We start from the raw sequence: 17,712 nt of genomic DNA on the forward strand, positions 1-17,712 counted from the left end.
TTGTATGAAGTTTGTCCCAAGGGGGCAGTCTGCAACTCTGTCCTTATCACAGAATATTTAAGATGGGCATCAAGACAGTTCTTCACCCTCTCTATAGTCCAGACCTTGCATCCTATGACTTTTGGTTATTTTCTAAGCTCAGGGAAAACCTTAGAAACTGCTGTGATGAGACAATTGAGATGAAAGAGGCTGTGACGCGGGTCATTGATCCGCTTGCACACAAGGACTTCCATGGGGCCTGCCAGAAGTTGTTAGAACGGTACAACAAGTGCATTGCAGCTGGAGGAGATTATTTCGAAGGGGACTAGAGTTTCATGTGTGTACTATCGATAAAAGTGTCCATATGAAAAAAAAGTCTAGAAACTTATTGAACGCACCTCTTATACAATAAACCTGACCGTATGTCATGTCTAGGTCACATAGGGTCAAGTAATTAAACAAGTAATGTCTTTTATAAAGAGCAATGTTTTTCGTTTCTTACAAGTTTAAAAAACTTCTGTAACCTGATATTAGGATTTGAAGCAATATATTTATACCACTAGTCCAAAGCACCTTACAAAACAGATAATTGAAAGCGTATTTTTTTGTTTTATAGTTATTGATAGCACTGCTTACATGTTGTTAGTATGACTACAACAGTCCAAAATAATAAAACATTTGTATTATTTGGACTTGATATAGGAATAGCTTTAGTTTGGTTTCCCCTTTTAATAGTATTTTTATACTTTTAGAAAGTTACTTCAAAGCACGACATATTGACTGTATCGTGAATTTTTTTCTCTTCATTCTAAAGTGATAAATTTACTCAGATTCTGAAAGCAAGTTCAAATGGATTTAAGTGAAACTTTTATTATGGTTTAAGAAATTGTACATATTTGACCCAGTCTCAGTAATAAGAAATCAGCTATATCTAGTTTACACTGAACACAACTTGTTGCAACTCTGTTTCTCATTTGCATAATATAATGATACAAACACTTGTTTCATGTAGGGAAATCGTTGTTCTGTTTATCTGTGGACGAAGGATTCAGTGTACTGCATTCAAGTTCTTCCTCGGCTGTTAATTCACTTTCTCTAAGGCATGTGTACGCAGTGTGATGATGTATGGAAGTGAAACCTGGCCAGTGAAGGTTGAGGACATGCGTTGCATAAAGAGTAATTATACAAGAATGATACAGTGTGAAATGTAAATCTTAAAGGCAGTTAGATCTGATGACCTCAGAGGAAGATTAAATCTAGATGTATGCAGAATAGGAAATTTCGATGACATGGCCATGTTGAAAGAATGAATTGGATTAATAGATATAGAATAATTAAGGTAGTAGGTCCAGATCACAAGGGAAGTCCAAGGAATAAATGATAAAAATGAACTTGAGAGAAAGAGGAATAAATAAATACTTGGCCAGAGATAGATTAGTTTGGGAGTCAATTTCTTAAAACCGTCCAACACATGTTAGTATGTATAATGAACCTTAAACTGAATAATGATGATGATTATGATGATTATGATGATTTTCCTTTTGAGAAAATTATGAATCCATTACACTTATAGCTATTGGCCAATAGAAGATTCTTAAAACTTTCCAGGACAACAACTTGTCTAGAAGAAGAAAAACTCTGAAATAACACTGGTTCTTCTCTGCTTATCCCAGCATTGCACCCTTACATCTTGGAGAAATATAACTAGGGTTATGCAGTGCTAGTTCCACTATAAAGTTCTTATTTTGCCAGTGTCCTAACCTGCTCTTTTAAGAGAAAGAAGACATAATAGTAGCTGTGCCGTGGAGTGGAAGCGGCTTTCTGAAATTTGATAAATTTTTTTTCTTTCTTTTTTTTTTTTTTTGCTGAAAATCGATCAAAAGAAGAATCTTTATTTTTGTTAAATGCTGTTAGGATTATTTTAATGAAATCTTTGAATTTTTTTTTTCTGATTTTAATTTTGTTAATTACAAATCGAATCGCAATTTCTTCTCATTTGTATTGCATGTGTAGCAATCAAATTTATTAACTTGTAGCTATTTTTTAGTTGTGTATTTTGTTATGACTTTTTATTCCTTTTTGATCCATTTTTCTTCTATTCACTTTGGTGTTATAAGATTTGGTTCCTTTTACAAAATAAGTATTATCGGCTGAGTTTGGATTACAGAAAACAAATATAAACATTTTTCAGCATTTTTAATGCTAAATCATAATATCCACTGGTAAGGATTCGTTAACGATTGATTATTTCAACAGCTATTCTCATCTTGATTATTTTATTCACGTTTCGAATGATGAAAAAAACTTGGAGCTTACATTTGTGAACAATTTAGATGAGGATGGTAGTCCAAATAATCCAAATTTATTTTATCAAAATAATTTTTTCCAAAAATTTTCCCTGGATTTAAAAATAAGTTCATATTGCTATTTATCTGACTAGTGTTCAACTATCCATCTATTATATATTCGTTGTGGTCAGTCATTAAATGTGCTTTTCAGTCTATATAATTTCTAAATCAACTTTTGCTACTGTCTAAAATATATACACCTGGCAGCAAATAAAACACAGCATAGCTGGATTATAAAAATATTTTGTTTATTCTTAATGACAACCTTTTCGATTTAGTATGATGGTGTTGACATCAGTGAAGACATGTGGTGGGGGGATGTTTTGGCAGCTTGTCCTCGCTCTGTGTCCAACTATCTTCTGACTGCTTTCTGTTGTCGATTTATATAAACATCTATTCATTCTAAATGTTTAATATTTACCATTGTCTATTGTCTCGACCTTTTGAACGATATCCTCTCGCTTATTTCTAGTCAAATTATGCATTTCAATAGACAATGGTTGAAAGTCTCGCACCCTTTAAATGGAATTAATTTGCATGTGTGCAACCCATCGAATGCCTCTCTTTCTGGGGTCACCTGCCAAATATCCAACACATTGACACCTGCAGTTTGATGAAAGCACTGGAAATCCAGTTTGATGGATTAAATCAAAACGTGACATCATGTAAAACAAATGTTAAATCAACTATGATGAAAAGATGAAAATACACAGAAACGTGTTTTATATTACAGGTCAGCTAAAATTTAGTTTAATGAAATGAAAAGTTAAACTTAATTAAAAACGAATGAAATTGAGGGACGAAATGTATGTTTACACACTAAAAATTAAACTGTTTAGTTTCCAATTTTTGTTACTTGATTTTTTTTTTTTTATTGAACTGTTATAATGGAACAACCTAGCACCCCTCTAACACTAACAATAAGTAGCTGATCCTGAGAGACGCTGACTGAAAGAAATATAGAAAAAGGAAGAGTTTGACACAAAAATGGAGGAAAAAAAGAAAGGGCCTCTATATATTCAGTGTAGGCGCACTCCCCTTCTATACTTACCTACAGACACACACACACACACACACACACACACACACACACACACACACATACATACATACATATATATATATATATATATATATATAGTTTTTTTGTTTAAATTTTATTCAAACAAACATAATTTTTCAGAACAGAAATTCATTGTTTGAATAAAGAATACAGTTCAGATTTTTTTCGTAGCCCATGAATTTTCGATGTAGGCTCCTCTCCTCAGGAAAAGTCATTAGCAAATATTGGACTAATGTCTTTTCCTTTGAGGAGATGAGCCTACATCGAAAATCCATGGGTTAAGGAAAAAAAATCTGAACTGTACTCTTTATTCAATCAACAAATTTCTGTTCCGAAAAATATTTTTCTGAATGAAATTAAAAAAAAAAAACTATAAATTCCATTTGCTTTATCAAGTATATTTAGCTGTTCTCTTTTTGTCTAGAATTGTCTTATATAATATTACCTCCTAAAAATATTCTGTAGGACCCGATAACACACGATTAATTTATCTATTTCTATTCATCTTAGGATTCTGATATATAGTTTCCTTTTTGAAAAGTTAATGTTTTTAACTCTTCTTAAAGTGGTTTTAACATGTTTTATTAATTCTTTGTTATATATATATATATATATATATATATATATATATATATATATATATATATATTCTTACTTTTAGTCGATCCTGTTTCTTCTTACATTATAGTCGATCTTTTTTTATAAGGTTTAAAAAAAAAATGCCCCACTTCGCTTTTAAACTATTACAATTCTGTTGTACTTCGAATTTAATATATATATATATATATATATATATATATATATATATATATATATATATATATATATATTAATCTCATTCATTAGACTATGTTTGTTTTGTACTATTTATACAATAAACCTGTGTTATCCCTTTGTTACCTTTGTATAATTATTTCACCTCCGATTATTATTTTGCTTATATCGAAATTGACATATAATAACAACAATCTTAATGAATTTCTATGATTGAAAAGAGCACTTGTCCAAATTCCTAACGATAAAAAATTCTTTTTGTTTCTTTTAAAGACCATTTTTTTAATCCATTTTAAAAATATTTTTTCGGAAATTCTGTTTTTACATTCTCTCCCTCCTACCCTCTCTTTTTCCCCTTCCTCTATCTCTTTCATTCAATCTCTCTCTTTCCATCTCTCCTCTCTTCTCCTCTGTCTTCTTCTCCTCTCTCTTTCTCTCCTGCCCTCCGTATCTCTCTTTCTCTCTCACTCCTATTTATCTTTCTCTTCTTCTCTCCTTTCTCTCCTCCTCCTCTTCTCTCTCTACCCTCTCCACCCTCTCTCATTCTCTTCCCCTACCTCCTATCTCTTACAGTAATTTATTGTTCAAACATCAAATTCAAATGTAAATTTGTACTTTGTATTTTTTCTCTCAATTTGCTCAGCTCTTTTGCATTGAATTTCATGAGTTTTTTCCTATTCGCTTAAACCTTTAACACCTGTTGAGTAACGGATTTAAATATCAAACATGAACGTTGATATATAACGGTTAAGTTTAAGGAATCCAGAGGCAAATGAGTCCTTGTCATGACCTACAGCTGTTGAACTCCCCCTCCTGATTTAGGCAATTTACAAAATGCGAAGTTACTCTTTTGTTACTATTAAGTTTATTGTGACCCGTTGTGGTAGTACCTGTTAAGTACTATGGCTTAAATAGAATCTTGCACAATACAATAACTAAACTGCCTTGGACACCCTTCAGCAAGGTGTTTGCCCCTATTCCATCATATCGCCATGAAATCCATCTAATAGAATATTCTAGTTCATCTAACCTTATAAAAAAAAATTCAGGTCTACACACTATTTTCACAATAAAATAATGTTCTCTTGACACTTCTTCCTTTGGAGGAAGCTGGTTCAACCCGTATAGAGTGAATGCCACCAGCACACACACACACACACACACACACACACACTAACTCTATGGATCAAACTACATGAAGAACAGGTGTAAGATGCCGGTTGGTGTTGTTCACCCTCAAGTCCAAGACAACCGTATCACCTTTAATATCTAAACCTGATGATGGAAAAGAAGAATCCTGAACTTCTAATGGAATCTTCTAGTTCATCTAATCTGCTAAGAAAAAATTCAATTCTCAACACTATTTTCACACATCTAAGTCGAATATTGTGACGATTTACTGGATTATCATCTAATCAATTGTCCAGTAGAGTTAATCACTAACTGTAATGGTAATATTTTATTTAAAAGATCTTTATAGCAATTTAATCGTGTTTTTTTTTTTTATTGATGTACTGACCTCTCTAATGAGGAGGTGTGCTGCAAAATCAGAAAATATGAAACATCACATGATCACATAGTCACGCCTACGATTGTTTTTTTGATTCGTACAGTCGCAATTGTCGTCACTTTGATGTGAATAATACACAGGAGATTTAGGATATTTTTATTTCCATTTTCTGACATTTTGTTAATTTAAATAAATGATGCTATAATAATAAGTTAGTTCACTTCTGTGTGAGAAGTTTGCGATTATCCCTAGAGTAAATTATGATAATCAAAAAAACTTCTGGGAATCCATGTTCTGTTTTTGAAAATCTGATGTCAAGGAAAAACAGGTTTATAGTTTGTAAAGCTTGTTTAACATTTAGTGTGTGATATATATATATATATATATATATATATATATATATATATATATATATAACTACTTCATTTATTCACATAGAATTAATATACCAAAGTATAAATTTATGCGTAAACTTTAAGTATTTACTTCAAAAGTGCTCAATACGTACAGTGATGATCATATTTATTGGCACGGTAAAATAAAAGTTAAATTTTGTCTAATAAATTCTAAAAAAGGGATTAAATTAAAGAAAATAACAAAGTATATTATGTATTTTTAACTGGCCTTTCCGATGCAGCAATCGGATTTTAGAAAAAATAAATAACAAAGGAACAAACATAATTGCAAAAAACCCTTGTTCAAAATTATTGGCACGGCTTTGTTTTTATTTTAGTATCAGTATAATATCAATCAATTTCCGGTTTACGTGCTTTCTGAACTTTTTTATAGCCATATTATGCTTGTTTAACGCTAATTCAGTGAATAATTTTTTTCAGATAATTTTTAGATAGCGATTTATTTAAACTATTATAAGTGACTAAATTATAATTTTTAATCGCCATGGTTAAAACTAAGGAATACAGCGAAGACGTCAGGAAGCTTGTTGTAGCATGCCATACCAATGGGGAGGGCTATGATAAGATTTCAAAGAAGCTAAACCTTCCCAAATCTACTGTTAGAGCCATAATAAACAAGTTCAAATCGCAAGGCCACGTTATGAGTTTAGAGGGTAGAGGGAGAAATAGGATTCTTTCCCCAAGAGATGAACGGAAAATTGTTCGACAAGTAAAACAAAACCCAAGGATCTCTGTTGGGGAGATTGTTGATGAACAGAGCACCTCTGGAGTGAATGTATCTCGACATACAGTTGGTAGAGTTTTGAAGAGAGCTGGTTTAAAAGCATGTCGTCCGAGAAAGACTCCCTTATTGAAGCCTATGCACCTGAAAGCAAGGCTAGCCTTTGCAAAACGTCATATTGATAAAGATGTTGCATTCTGGAAACGTGTTCTATGGACTGACGAAACGAAAATAGTTATTTGGCCATAATAAAGTGTCTTATATTTACAGAAAATCTGGCGAAGCTTTCCTGCCTAAGAACACCATACCCACAGTGAAGCACGGTGAAGGCAGTTTGATGTTTTGGGGATCCTTTGCTGCCTCTGGACCAGGGCGACTTGTTATGGTCACAGGTAGCATAAAAAAGGAAGATTATGTTAAAATATTGGATGAAAACCTGAAAGACTCTGCTAAAGAGCTCTCACTTGGTCGTCGTTGGTGGTTCATGCAAGATAATGAGCCAAAGCATTCGGCTAAACTGACTAAGAAATGGCTTGAGGACAATCATATTAATGTTTTGGAGTGGCCATCACAAAGCCCAGACCTTAATCCAATTGAAAATTTATGGAGAACATTAAAATTGAGGGTAATGCAAAGGAAGCCTAAGAATCTTATTCAATTGGAGGATTATTGTCAGGAAGAGTGGGCTAAAATTACTACTGAAGAGTGCAACAACTTGGTTGTAAACTATGAAAAGCGACTGAGGAAGGTAATCAAGGCCAAAGGCTATACAATTGATTATTAAATAAATCGTGCCAATAATTTTGAACAAGGGTTTTTTGCAATTATGTTTGTTGTTCCTTTGTTATTTATTTTTTCTAAAATCCGATTGCTGCATCGGAAAGGCCAGTTAAAAATACATAATATACTTTGTTATTTTCTTTAATTTAATCCCTTTTTTAGAATTTATTAGACAAAATTTAACTTTTATTTTACCGTGCCAATAAATATGATCATCACTGTAGGTAGAGCTAGTTAGTAATTTATAAAATATATATGGCGATTAAGCTACACTGAATATTCTGCGTTTCATCCACTCTAGGATTATTCAAGCTTATGCGCAATTTTGTGGTTGTCTGTCATTTTTATATACGCACCTTCTATACTTAGCTCTTGAAACAGTTGAGCACTCTCAAAAGAATTTATTTCACCACATTAAAAATAGATATGGAAAGAGTTAATTTCGAAATATCGCTAAAACACATCCCCACACCTAGCAAGCATAGCTATATCATTAAATTAATTAAAAAAAAACAGATGAACTAATACGCCGAATGCAATGGCGAGCAAATGTCTTTATTAAAAATGAAAAAGTAAACAAAAAAGAATCCCAAGGTTTTAAAACCCTAAAAAGTGCAAAAACAGTAGACCTTTTGATAAACTTTGAAAATAACCTCTTAAACGTAGTTAAAAACTTAGAATTCCACAATCAACCTAACAATTTCCAACGGAAACGACACAAAATCGTTAGAAACATAAAGAACTCTAATAAAATCTTTATAAAAGCAGATAAAACTAGAAATTTTATAAAATAGATAAACAAGAATATAACAAACTAATCACAGAAAACATTACAAAAAACTACAAAAAACTAGACACAAATGAATGCGACTACATAGATATAATAAATACTGAAAGTAAACAAATTACCGATAAATTAAAAATTAGCGATAAAGTTGGCAAATTGAAACCTAGAGGCATACATTCTGCTCAAAGACCACAAATGGGACTTCAATAATAATCCCAGCACCCGCTTGATAAACCCAACTAAACCAGAAATAGGTAGAATTAGCAAAGCAATACTTTCTAGAGTAAACAAACAAATCAAACAAGACCTAGAATTAAACCAGTGGGCAAATACTGCGAAGCAATCACCTGGTTTAAAAATATAGAAAACAAAAAAAAAATGTACGTTTATACAGTTCGACCTCATAGACTTCTATCCCTCCGTATCCAAAGAACTTTTTAACATTGCCCTAGAATTTGCTGAGGCATACACTGATATATCCTCGGAGGAAATCAACATCATTAAAAAATGTAGAAAATCAGTTCTAATAAATAACAATAACCAATGGATAAAAACTAAAATGACAAATTCGTTTGATTTGGTGATGGGTGCCCTGGATTCTGCAGAGGCATCAGATCTTGTGGGATTATCCATTCTATATACCGTCACAAGCATATTTGATACTACGGACATCGGCCTATATAGAGATGATGGATTAGCTATAATAAAAGACTCCAACAAAGTCAAGGGAGATAAATTTAGAAAATCATACACAAGGAAATGAAAAAGTTAGGCCTAAAAGTAGATGTATTAGCTAACATAAAAATAACAAACTTCCTGGACGTCACGTTAAATTTAGATAAAAACACATATGAACCCTACTTAAAAGATAACGTTACTCCAATATACGTCCACCATCATTTATAAACCAGATTCCTAACTCGATCGTAAGTAGACTTAGCAATAACTCAAGCAATGAAAATGCATTTAACAGGTCAACCAATATCTATGAAACAGCCCTAAAAGGGAGTGGATACAAAAACATTGATATTTTTTTTTTTTTACACAGTGATCACCACTTATCAAGGCCCAGAAGCCACTCAGGGATAAGGGTTATTGCAAGTACATTACGTTAGTTTGGAGATTTGCTGAAGTGTTTACTTAAGGGGGCGGTTCATTAGGAATTTGTTAACATTGGACTTGAAGACATCCAAGTTGTAGTCCAGAGGGAAGCAGGCAGACAGAACAGAGTTCCACAGGCGTGCAGTTCTAAGAAAGAAGCTTTGTTCATGAAATCCGCGTTTTGATTTAGGCACAGATATAGAGTGGGGGGAATTTTTCACAGTGGATTCAGCTAGACGGGTGTTTTTCGTGAAAGATTAGCGAGGGGGGATCAGAGATTGGAGTTCAGACGAGCACCTGCCATGGAAATAACGATAAAACAAGGATAGGCTCACAACGTCTCTTCTGTGGGAGAGAGGTTGCAGGGTAGAGAAAAGGGCATCCCCCACTAAGCCACGAATATCAAATATAAACAACAAAACACCAACAACTATAATAAAATTAAAAATAGAAGAAAAAGAACTATAATTTGGTATACGGCCCCATACAATTAAATGTTAAAAACAAAACTTGGCAAGAAATTTCTAGATCTTATCGAAAAGCACTTTCCCACAACCAACCCTTACACAAAATTTTCAATAAAAATACCATAAAGTTATTCTACAGCTGCTGCGAAAATTTAGAGATAATTAAAGCACATAATAACAAAATATTAAATTAAAACAATGTAAACAACAACAAAATAAACAATAAAAAAAGTAGACACCATGACAAAAATAAAACTAACACAAAAGACACATATATAACTAGCAGAAATAATAATAATAAACCAACTCCGGACAACAACAACCATACAAGAAATAAAAATAAAAATACTAATAATGAACAAGATAAATGCAACTGTAGATACCATACATTTTGTCCACTTCAAAATAAATGTCTAACCAAAAGCATAGTTTACCAGGCCACGATATTTGCAAAAGAAAACCCGAATAACCAGAAATATTATGTAGGTATGACTTCCTTAGATTTCAAAACTCGATATTATGACCACAAAAGTACATTCAACAATGAAAAACACCGTATGAAAACAAAGCTAGCAAATAAATACTGGGAACTCAAGGAAAGCGGCCATTCGCTGGTAGTCGAATGGAAAATAGTAAGACAAGCAAACACCTGTAGAGACCTAGACGATCCATGTAGATTATGCCTTCATGAAAAATTTGCTATCCTGTACTTTAAAGAACCCTAACATCTATTAAATGTAGGAGAGGAATAGCGAACGACTATGTTCACAGGATAAAATAGAAAATAAACAAATAAAATAAATAGAAGATGGAAGAAAATAAACAAATAAAATAAATAGAAGATGGAAGAAAATAAACAAATACAATAGATAGAAGCTAGAAATAACGTTAAGAAAGAAATAGCGACAGCCAAGAGAGAATTTACTGAAACCACTAAAAAACGCATCGAAGCACAAAAATTGGGAAATCGTGACTTCTGGAAAATCTACAACAGTGTAGTAAATAATGGGCAATCAACAATTCCCCCACTAACCAACAATCACGAGGTTGTTTGCTCAGCAACCGACAAAGCTAATATGCTTGCCAGCCAGTTTGCCTCGAACTCCACACTGGACCCTTCCAACCACCCCCTGCCTGACTTTCCTTTGCGGACAGACGCCACGCTAGACGATCTAAAAATCACCCCTGCTCAGGTACATGCTATCATAAAAAATCTTGACACTTCAAAACATGTGGACCTGATCTCATCCCAGCTGTGCTATTAAAAAAGTGCTCAGCCGAAGTAGCTCCAGTTCTCTCCAAACTCTACAACAAATGCCTTAATGAATCCTGCTTTCCAGGCTGTTGGAAAACCGCTTCTGTGGTACCAATATTCAAGAATTCTGGCGAAAGAACTGACCCATCAAATTATCGCCCCATTAGCCTCCTCCCACTTTTTGCCAAAATATTTGAGACCATGATTAACCATGCTCTAGTCCGGCACCTTACAGATGCTAAACTTCTGACTGCCAAACAATATGGATTTAGACAAGCCCGTTCCACAGCTGACATCCTCACTGTAATCTCTGAACGTACATACCATTCACTGGACAAAGCGGGGGAGGGTAGAGCGGTAACTCTAGATATATCTAAGGCTTTTAACAGGGTATGGCACAAAGGTCTCCTCAGGAAAATTAAATCATACGGTATCACTGGTAGAATACTTAGCATAATTAAATCCTTCTTAGATAAGAGAAAAATCCAGGTTGTCCTCGACGGTCGAACATCTAAACAGTGTGATATAAATGCGGGAGTGCCTCAGGGGTCTATTCTTGGACCTCTATTATTCCTGATATTTATTAATGACCTCTCCGACAAAACTGCCTCTGAGATGGGTATATATGCTGATGACACTACACTCTATAACAGGAAAACAAATGAACACATATCTAAAGAAATGGCAAAAACACTAGAGGATGACCTCCAATCTGTAGTGGAATGGGAACATAAATGGATGGTCACATTCAATGATGCCAAGACTAAACTCGTTTCCTTCAATAACTACAAGAAACCTTCTCTGCCACCAATAGCAATGGCCAGTAACTCCCTGTCTGAGCGTACATCTTTCAAACTGCTTGGCCTAACGTTCACAGAAAACATGAGCTGGAACAATTATATTGAAAACATTGCCAGAGCCGCTGCAAAAAAGGTAGGCTCTCTCTACGTGCTAGAAAACTACTGACACCTGAAAGTATCCTGTATCTCTATAAGGCCACCATTCGCCCATGTATGGAGTATTGTCACATTTGGGCTGGTGCATCTGCTACTAGTCTCTCGCTCCTTGACAAGGTTCAAAAAAGAGTCGCCAATCTGATAGGCCCTGAACTGGCATCTAAGCTTCAGCCTCTGTCTCATCGACGAAACGTTGCGTCCCTCAGCTTGTTCTACAAGTATTTTAATGGTGAATGCTCTGACGAACTGCAGACACTTGTGCCCCCACGAAGCAGACACCCTCGACAAACCCGACAGGCAGCTAAATCCCACCCCCACACAGTAGAGATCCCTAGATGTAAAAGATCTTTCCACTCCAGTAGTTTCTTCCCCAGAACCGCTAGACTCTGGATTCCATTCCAGGATCCTGCTTCCCTAACTGTACTGACATGGAGAAGTTCAAGTGCAACGTGAACCGACATCTTGCTGCCCAAATCCCTACATAGTGCCCCAGTAGTTGCTGACCCTGATAGTAGCCCCTACACCAAAGTGGCAATGTGCCTTGTTTGGGGTGAAAATGTAATAAAAAATAAAAAAAATAAAATAAAATAAACATGCACATACATAAACTATCATACATATATATGTATGTATGTCTATATATAAACTAACATAAAAAAACAAAACCTAACCTAGATTTAAAACAGGTCAAGACGCTAGATATCCAGGCTAAATAGAACACACACAAAGAATCAGGTCAATCAGAGGTCAAATGGGCCTTTGTCCTGTAAGTGCATGTTCATTGGCTGATAGGAAGGTGCGGTGGATGCTAGAAAGCTGATTGGCTAACTAAAATCTCAATAGAAGTGCGTATATAAAACGACAGACAACCACAAAATTCGCACATAAGCCTGGAGAATCCTAGAGTGGATGAAACGCGGAATATTCAATTGTAGCTTAATCGCCATATATATTTTATAAATTACTATATATATATATATATATATATATATATATATATATGTTTGTGTGTGTGTACTATAAAATAACGTCTCCTCACGAGCAGTGAATTCAATAAGTAAAAGATATTTTAATCTTAAAATTTTCAATTCTTTTTATCAACAATTTTTCTTTCACCATTTCCTTTCTGTTCCAAGGAGAAAAAAAAAAACTCTAATTTTTTTCTGAGGAACATACTTCTGTCTCCGATTAGTTGTTTGGTTAATTTCTGCTATTCAACAAAACACGTGTAAGACGTACTACATTAACGCATGAATAAAATACTATGAGTGGGGAATAAATACATTTTCTGGATATGTATATTCTTTGGCACCATAGTCTGAATAACACCCAGACAATGTAAGAGTTAATCTCATGAATTTAATATATTTATCTAACAGTGCTCAATAACAAGTAACAATATATTTCAGTATTTATTTTATTTATACAAACATATTGGCTACATATTGGAAGACATGTTTCGGTTATAGCCTTTTTTTTTTAAGGCAGCAGCTTCTTCAGGCCAATCTAAGAGTGATAGTAGTTAAATTGACCTCATGATACTTTTGTCTTGAAAAAGTCTATAGTGAAGACAACATCCAGAATATATGTAAACAAAATGTTTGTATTAAATAAAATGTAGTAGTAGTAGTAGTAGTAGTAGTAGTAATAATAATCTGAAAATATACTCATGGCAAGTGTTTGTTTTCAATTTTTACTATCTTTACATATCTGGCGTTGCCCCAAATTATATATATATATATATATATATACATCTCTTTCCACCATTTCTCTCTCTTTCTCCCCCCTCCTTCTATTCCTATCCGTGTCTAGTTTAATATTTTAAACTCTCCTTCGCCCCTTGATTTTAACCCCTCTCACCCTTATCACCTTCCAGTGTCTTTTAAAACTTAACTGCTGCTGATATCTGATTCATTCTCTCCCTCCCCCCTGTTTTGTGTATTCTTCTTTTTCTTATATCTTTTTTCCCCTAATCATAATAATTATTTTTGTAAAGTTTGATGAAATTATTGGAATGTTGATACTTTTTTCGCTAATCGAAACATGTGTAACTAAGCAGATCAAACAGTAATAATAAATATATATTCAAACTATAAAGTAATAATAAATATATATATATTCAAACTATAAAGTAATAATAAATATATATATTCAAACTATAAAGTAATAATAAATATATATATATATTCAAACTATAAAGCACCGTTTATATGATATAAAAAAACGAATCAAAATGGCTGTTTCATCAATGAAGAAATTAAAATTCATTCTTGTTGAATAATGAGTTTGCAAATGAAGTATTCTTTTTTAAATATAATGTTTAAAATTTCCTGTTTTTTCTGTTATTGGCTAGTTGAATGCAGTGTATGTTTGCTGAAAATTATTTTGATTAAATCATGTGCATATCATGTATATTTAAAAAAAAACACATACACGAAAGGTAGTAAAAATATTTAGAAAGAAATTTGGTGATTTTTCTGAATAACAAATAAGGTAAAACGAAAGTGTTGCAAAAATTTCATTGGTAATTAATAATTTCAAGTGTGTCCACTTTAATTTATTGTTTGTTATGAAATATTGTCTTTTTTCTTTTCTCTTTCTTATTGACATTTTCCTTTCTTTTATCCTTTACTTTCCTTTTCTGTTTTTTTATTTTTCTATTTCCTTTCTTTTTTCTTTCTTTTCTTGCTTTCACTTTCCTTTTTATCTTCTATTTTTCTTTTTTATCTCACTTTTTCTTTTTATCGCTCTTTTCTCTTTCTATCTCTTCTTTGTTTCTCTTTTTCTTTCTTCCCCTCTTCTTCATTTTCACTTTTTCTTTTTCCTATATCTCATTTGTTTCTTCTCTCTTCCTTTTTTTTTTGAATTTTCTCCTCTTTTTTCCATTCATTTTAATTAACTACTTTTTTTGTTTTTTGTTTCTTCCCCTTCCAGGAATTATTCTATTGCCATGGTTTGCATAAACTCAGTCTTTCGGACAATGAAATCACAAGAATTCCTGCTGCAATTGGAAGTCTCATCAATTTAGATGAACTTGACATCAGCAAAAATGGTAAGTGAAATTTCAATTTATTAATTCTGCATCAGAAAACCAAGTTCATTTATAGTTTTTACATCACCATACATATAATATTTGTAATGTATATCTATACATGTGTCATAGTTTTATTATATCGATACATAACATGCATGTACATGTATATACATGTACTGGCCACAAAGGGACATAAACAAAATAGACACTAAAATGCAGATGTTGACACTGTGCAGAATAACATACAAAAACCAGTTTCTGCCTAATCTCTATCTGACCAGAGAAGCAGGAGGTATGAACCTTATAGAAATTGACCATCAGCATCATGCCACTATTGTGAGCATCGGCTAATATTTGCTGAGCTTCCAAAATCCAAAACCTCAAAATGGTTTATCAACATCATAAAACAAGAGCCAGCAGAACAACTGCCATGACAAAACTAGCCAAACATTTTAGACAAGACGGTCTTACAGAATTAGAAAATAAGTTTCCTATGGAAATAGCCTTAAAGTGTCGTCAAAAATACACTAAGACTTTCCATTGCATAGAACTGGAAGAAGGAACCAACCAAGTGTTCCAAGTATTTTCTGTATGAATTCATCCAGGATTATATAGATAAGGAAGACTCTGTAAACTGGCTAAAAAGAGGATCACTCCATGAAGATGATCAAGAGAGGATTATAATGGCTACTCAGAATCAAGGCTTGATGACCAAGCTGTAAAAAGTTGAATATTGAATGCAGCAGCAGATCCTGGGAACATATACCAGAAATAACAGTTGAAAATAAATTATACGCCTGTCCCTACAAGAAAACAGAACTATTAAATCTGATATAGAATGAGGAAGAATCAATCTTAGTAAAAGTTAGTGTTCACAATAAACAGAGCTGAGAGGGAAAAGATAACAAAATACCAAGGTCTTATATGACATGAAAAGAAATTGGAATCTTAGGAAGATCTCCATCATTCCATTGTTTATAGGAGCAACTGAACTCATGAAAAAGAATTTCAAAATCTACCTTGAAAATATACCTGGTGAACAAAGTGCAAGAGAGGATCAAACAATTGCACTAAAAAAGGGTGGTTAAAATTTTAAAAAGATCTCATGATTGGAATGTATGAGATAGCGAGTGAATATCTGTCATCTGGTAGGATACCCCATCCACAGCTTGAATAAAATGATAAGAAAATTGAAAAAAAAAAATGAAGAGAAGTCGATTAAATTTTTAAAATTAGACCCAAATAGCAATCAGTCTGATATATCTCTTTCATTCTGGTTGGTCTATTCTTTCATAAGTTTTCCTACTCAGTTCAGTTTTTTTTTCTGAGAATACTGACTAAGAAAGTTGTTTGAATGGAGTTAGTTTTGATGGGCTGGTGTCAATCAGCACAATACCAAACAATACTAACATTTAAATCATTTTTTAAAAAAATATTTAAAAAATTAATCCATGATTTTTCATAATTGGCTAAATAAAGATTTAAAACATGACTTTACTAAATACACTTACATTTAATCTTCATTTTGTTCAGCCGATTTTACAAAACAGCTGCCTTGAATTTTGTACTAATTTTGTTTAAACAATTTCTTAGCTTTGTTATCACTTATTTTTTTCTTATTAGATGTTTTAAAATACAAGTTTTATTAAACAAAAAGATGTTCAACTTGTAATTTCTTAGTTCTCATAAGAATTTAAAACCATGGGAAAAAAATGTTGCAGTGCATGTTCTCCTGAGGACTATCAATAACCCCCCCCACACACACACACACATGCACACCCCCACACACACATGCACACTTTACATTTTGCTAAATTTCCACCATTACCAGTCCACCAATCATCACATTGTTGTCTCACTGGGCACATGACATTCATTAGCCCTTATCATCGTGTGGCTTTTGGGCCTTCATAAGTGGTGACACCTTAGTAAAATAAAATTAGCAACTTTTCCTAATTGTTAATGGTCATTTTCATTATTCTTACTTTTTAATGTTTAGTTATTTTTAGTGCATTTCATGTTACAGCTATTGAGTGAAATTCTAAACTTCAGGGAACTTCAAAACTTAAATTTTAGAAGTGAAATAGCAAACAACTGTATACACAAAATAAAATTTACTTTAGAATAACAATGCATGAGAAAAATAAAAGAAATATTTAGAATGAAGTTTTCCAATCACGCATATGTTAAGATAGGCTGAAGTATTAATTTAAAACATTCACAAATAAACAGTGCATCACTGTATAGAAAGCAAAACAGTAGAATAGGAAGTAGATATCAACCAAACCTTTATTTGGTTGAAGCACAGCTATTGGATAATGGACACTTCAACTCACAGGTGAGAATAAATATGAATCTGATTGGTTAACAAACTTCAATATGCATGAAAACAAACGATAAAATAAAAAAAAACTTTATATACTCAAGCCCTGAAATTGTTTGGCCTGATAATTGCCAATTTGTCTGGAAGCTCAAAGAAAACGGGCACTTGCCAATAATCGAGTTGAAAATAGTATGACAC

The 17,712-nt window shown here is 33.0% G+C and overlaps 1 protein-coding gene across 2 annotated transcripts in view; it reads left to right on the top strand.

Moving 5' to 3' along the window:
• The window catches only part of LOC145279614 (uncharacterized), a 350,943-nt gene that overhangs the window by 200,484 nt on the left and 132,747 nt on the right, over positions 1-17,712 (top strand). For both annotated transcript variants that reach the window (XM_080130812.1, XM_080130813.1), the window contains exon 4: positions 15,092-15,209. In XM_080130812.1, coding sequence (XP_079986938.1) covers positions 15,092-15,209 — 118 coding nt within the window. The remainder of the gene's footprint in view (positions 1-15,091; positions 15,210-17,712) is intronic.

Source organism: Euprymna scolopes, chromosome 7, assembly GCF_053919585.1.
Source record: "Euprymna scolopes isolate OS-2025 chromosome 7, ASM5391958v1, whole genome shotgun sequence".
Classification (NCBI taxonomy): Eukaryota; Metazoa; Mollusca; class Cephalopoda; order Sepiida; family Sepiolidae; genus Euprymna; species Euprymna scolopes.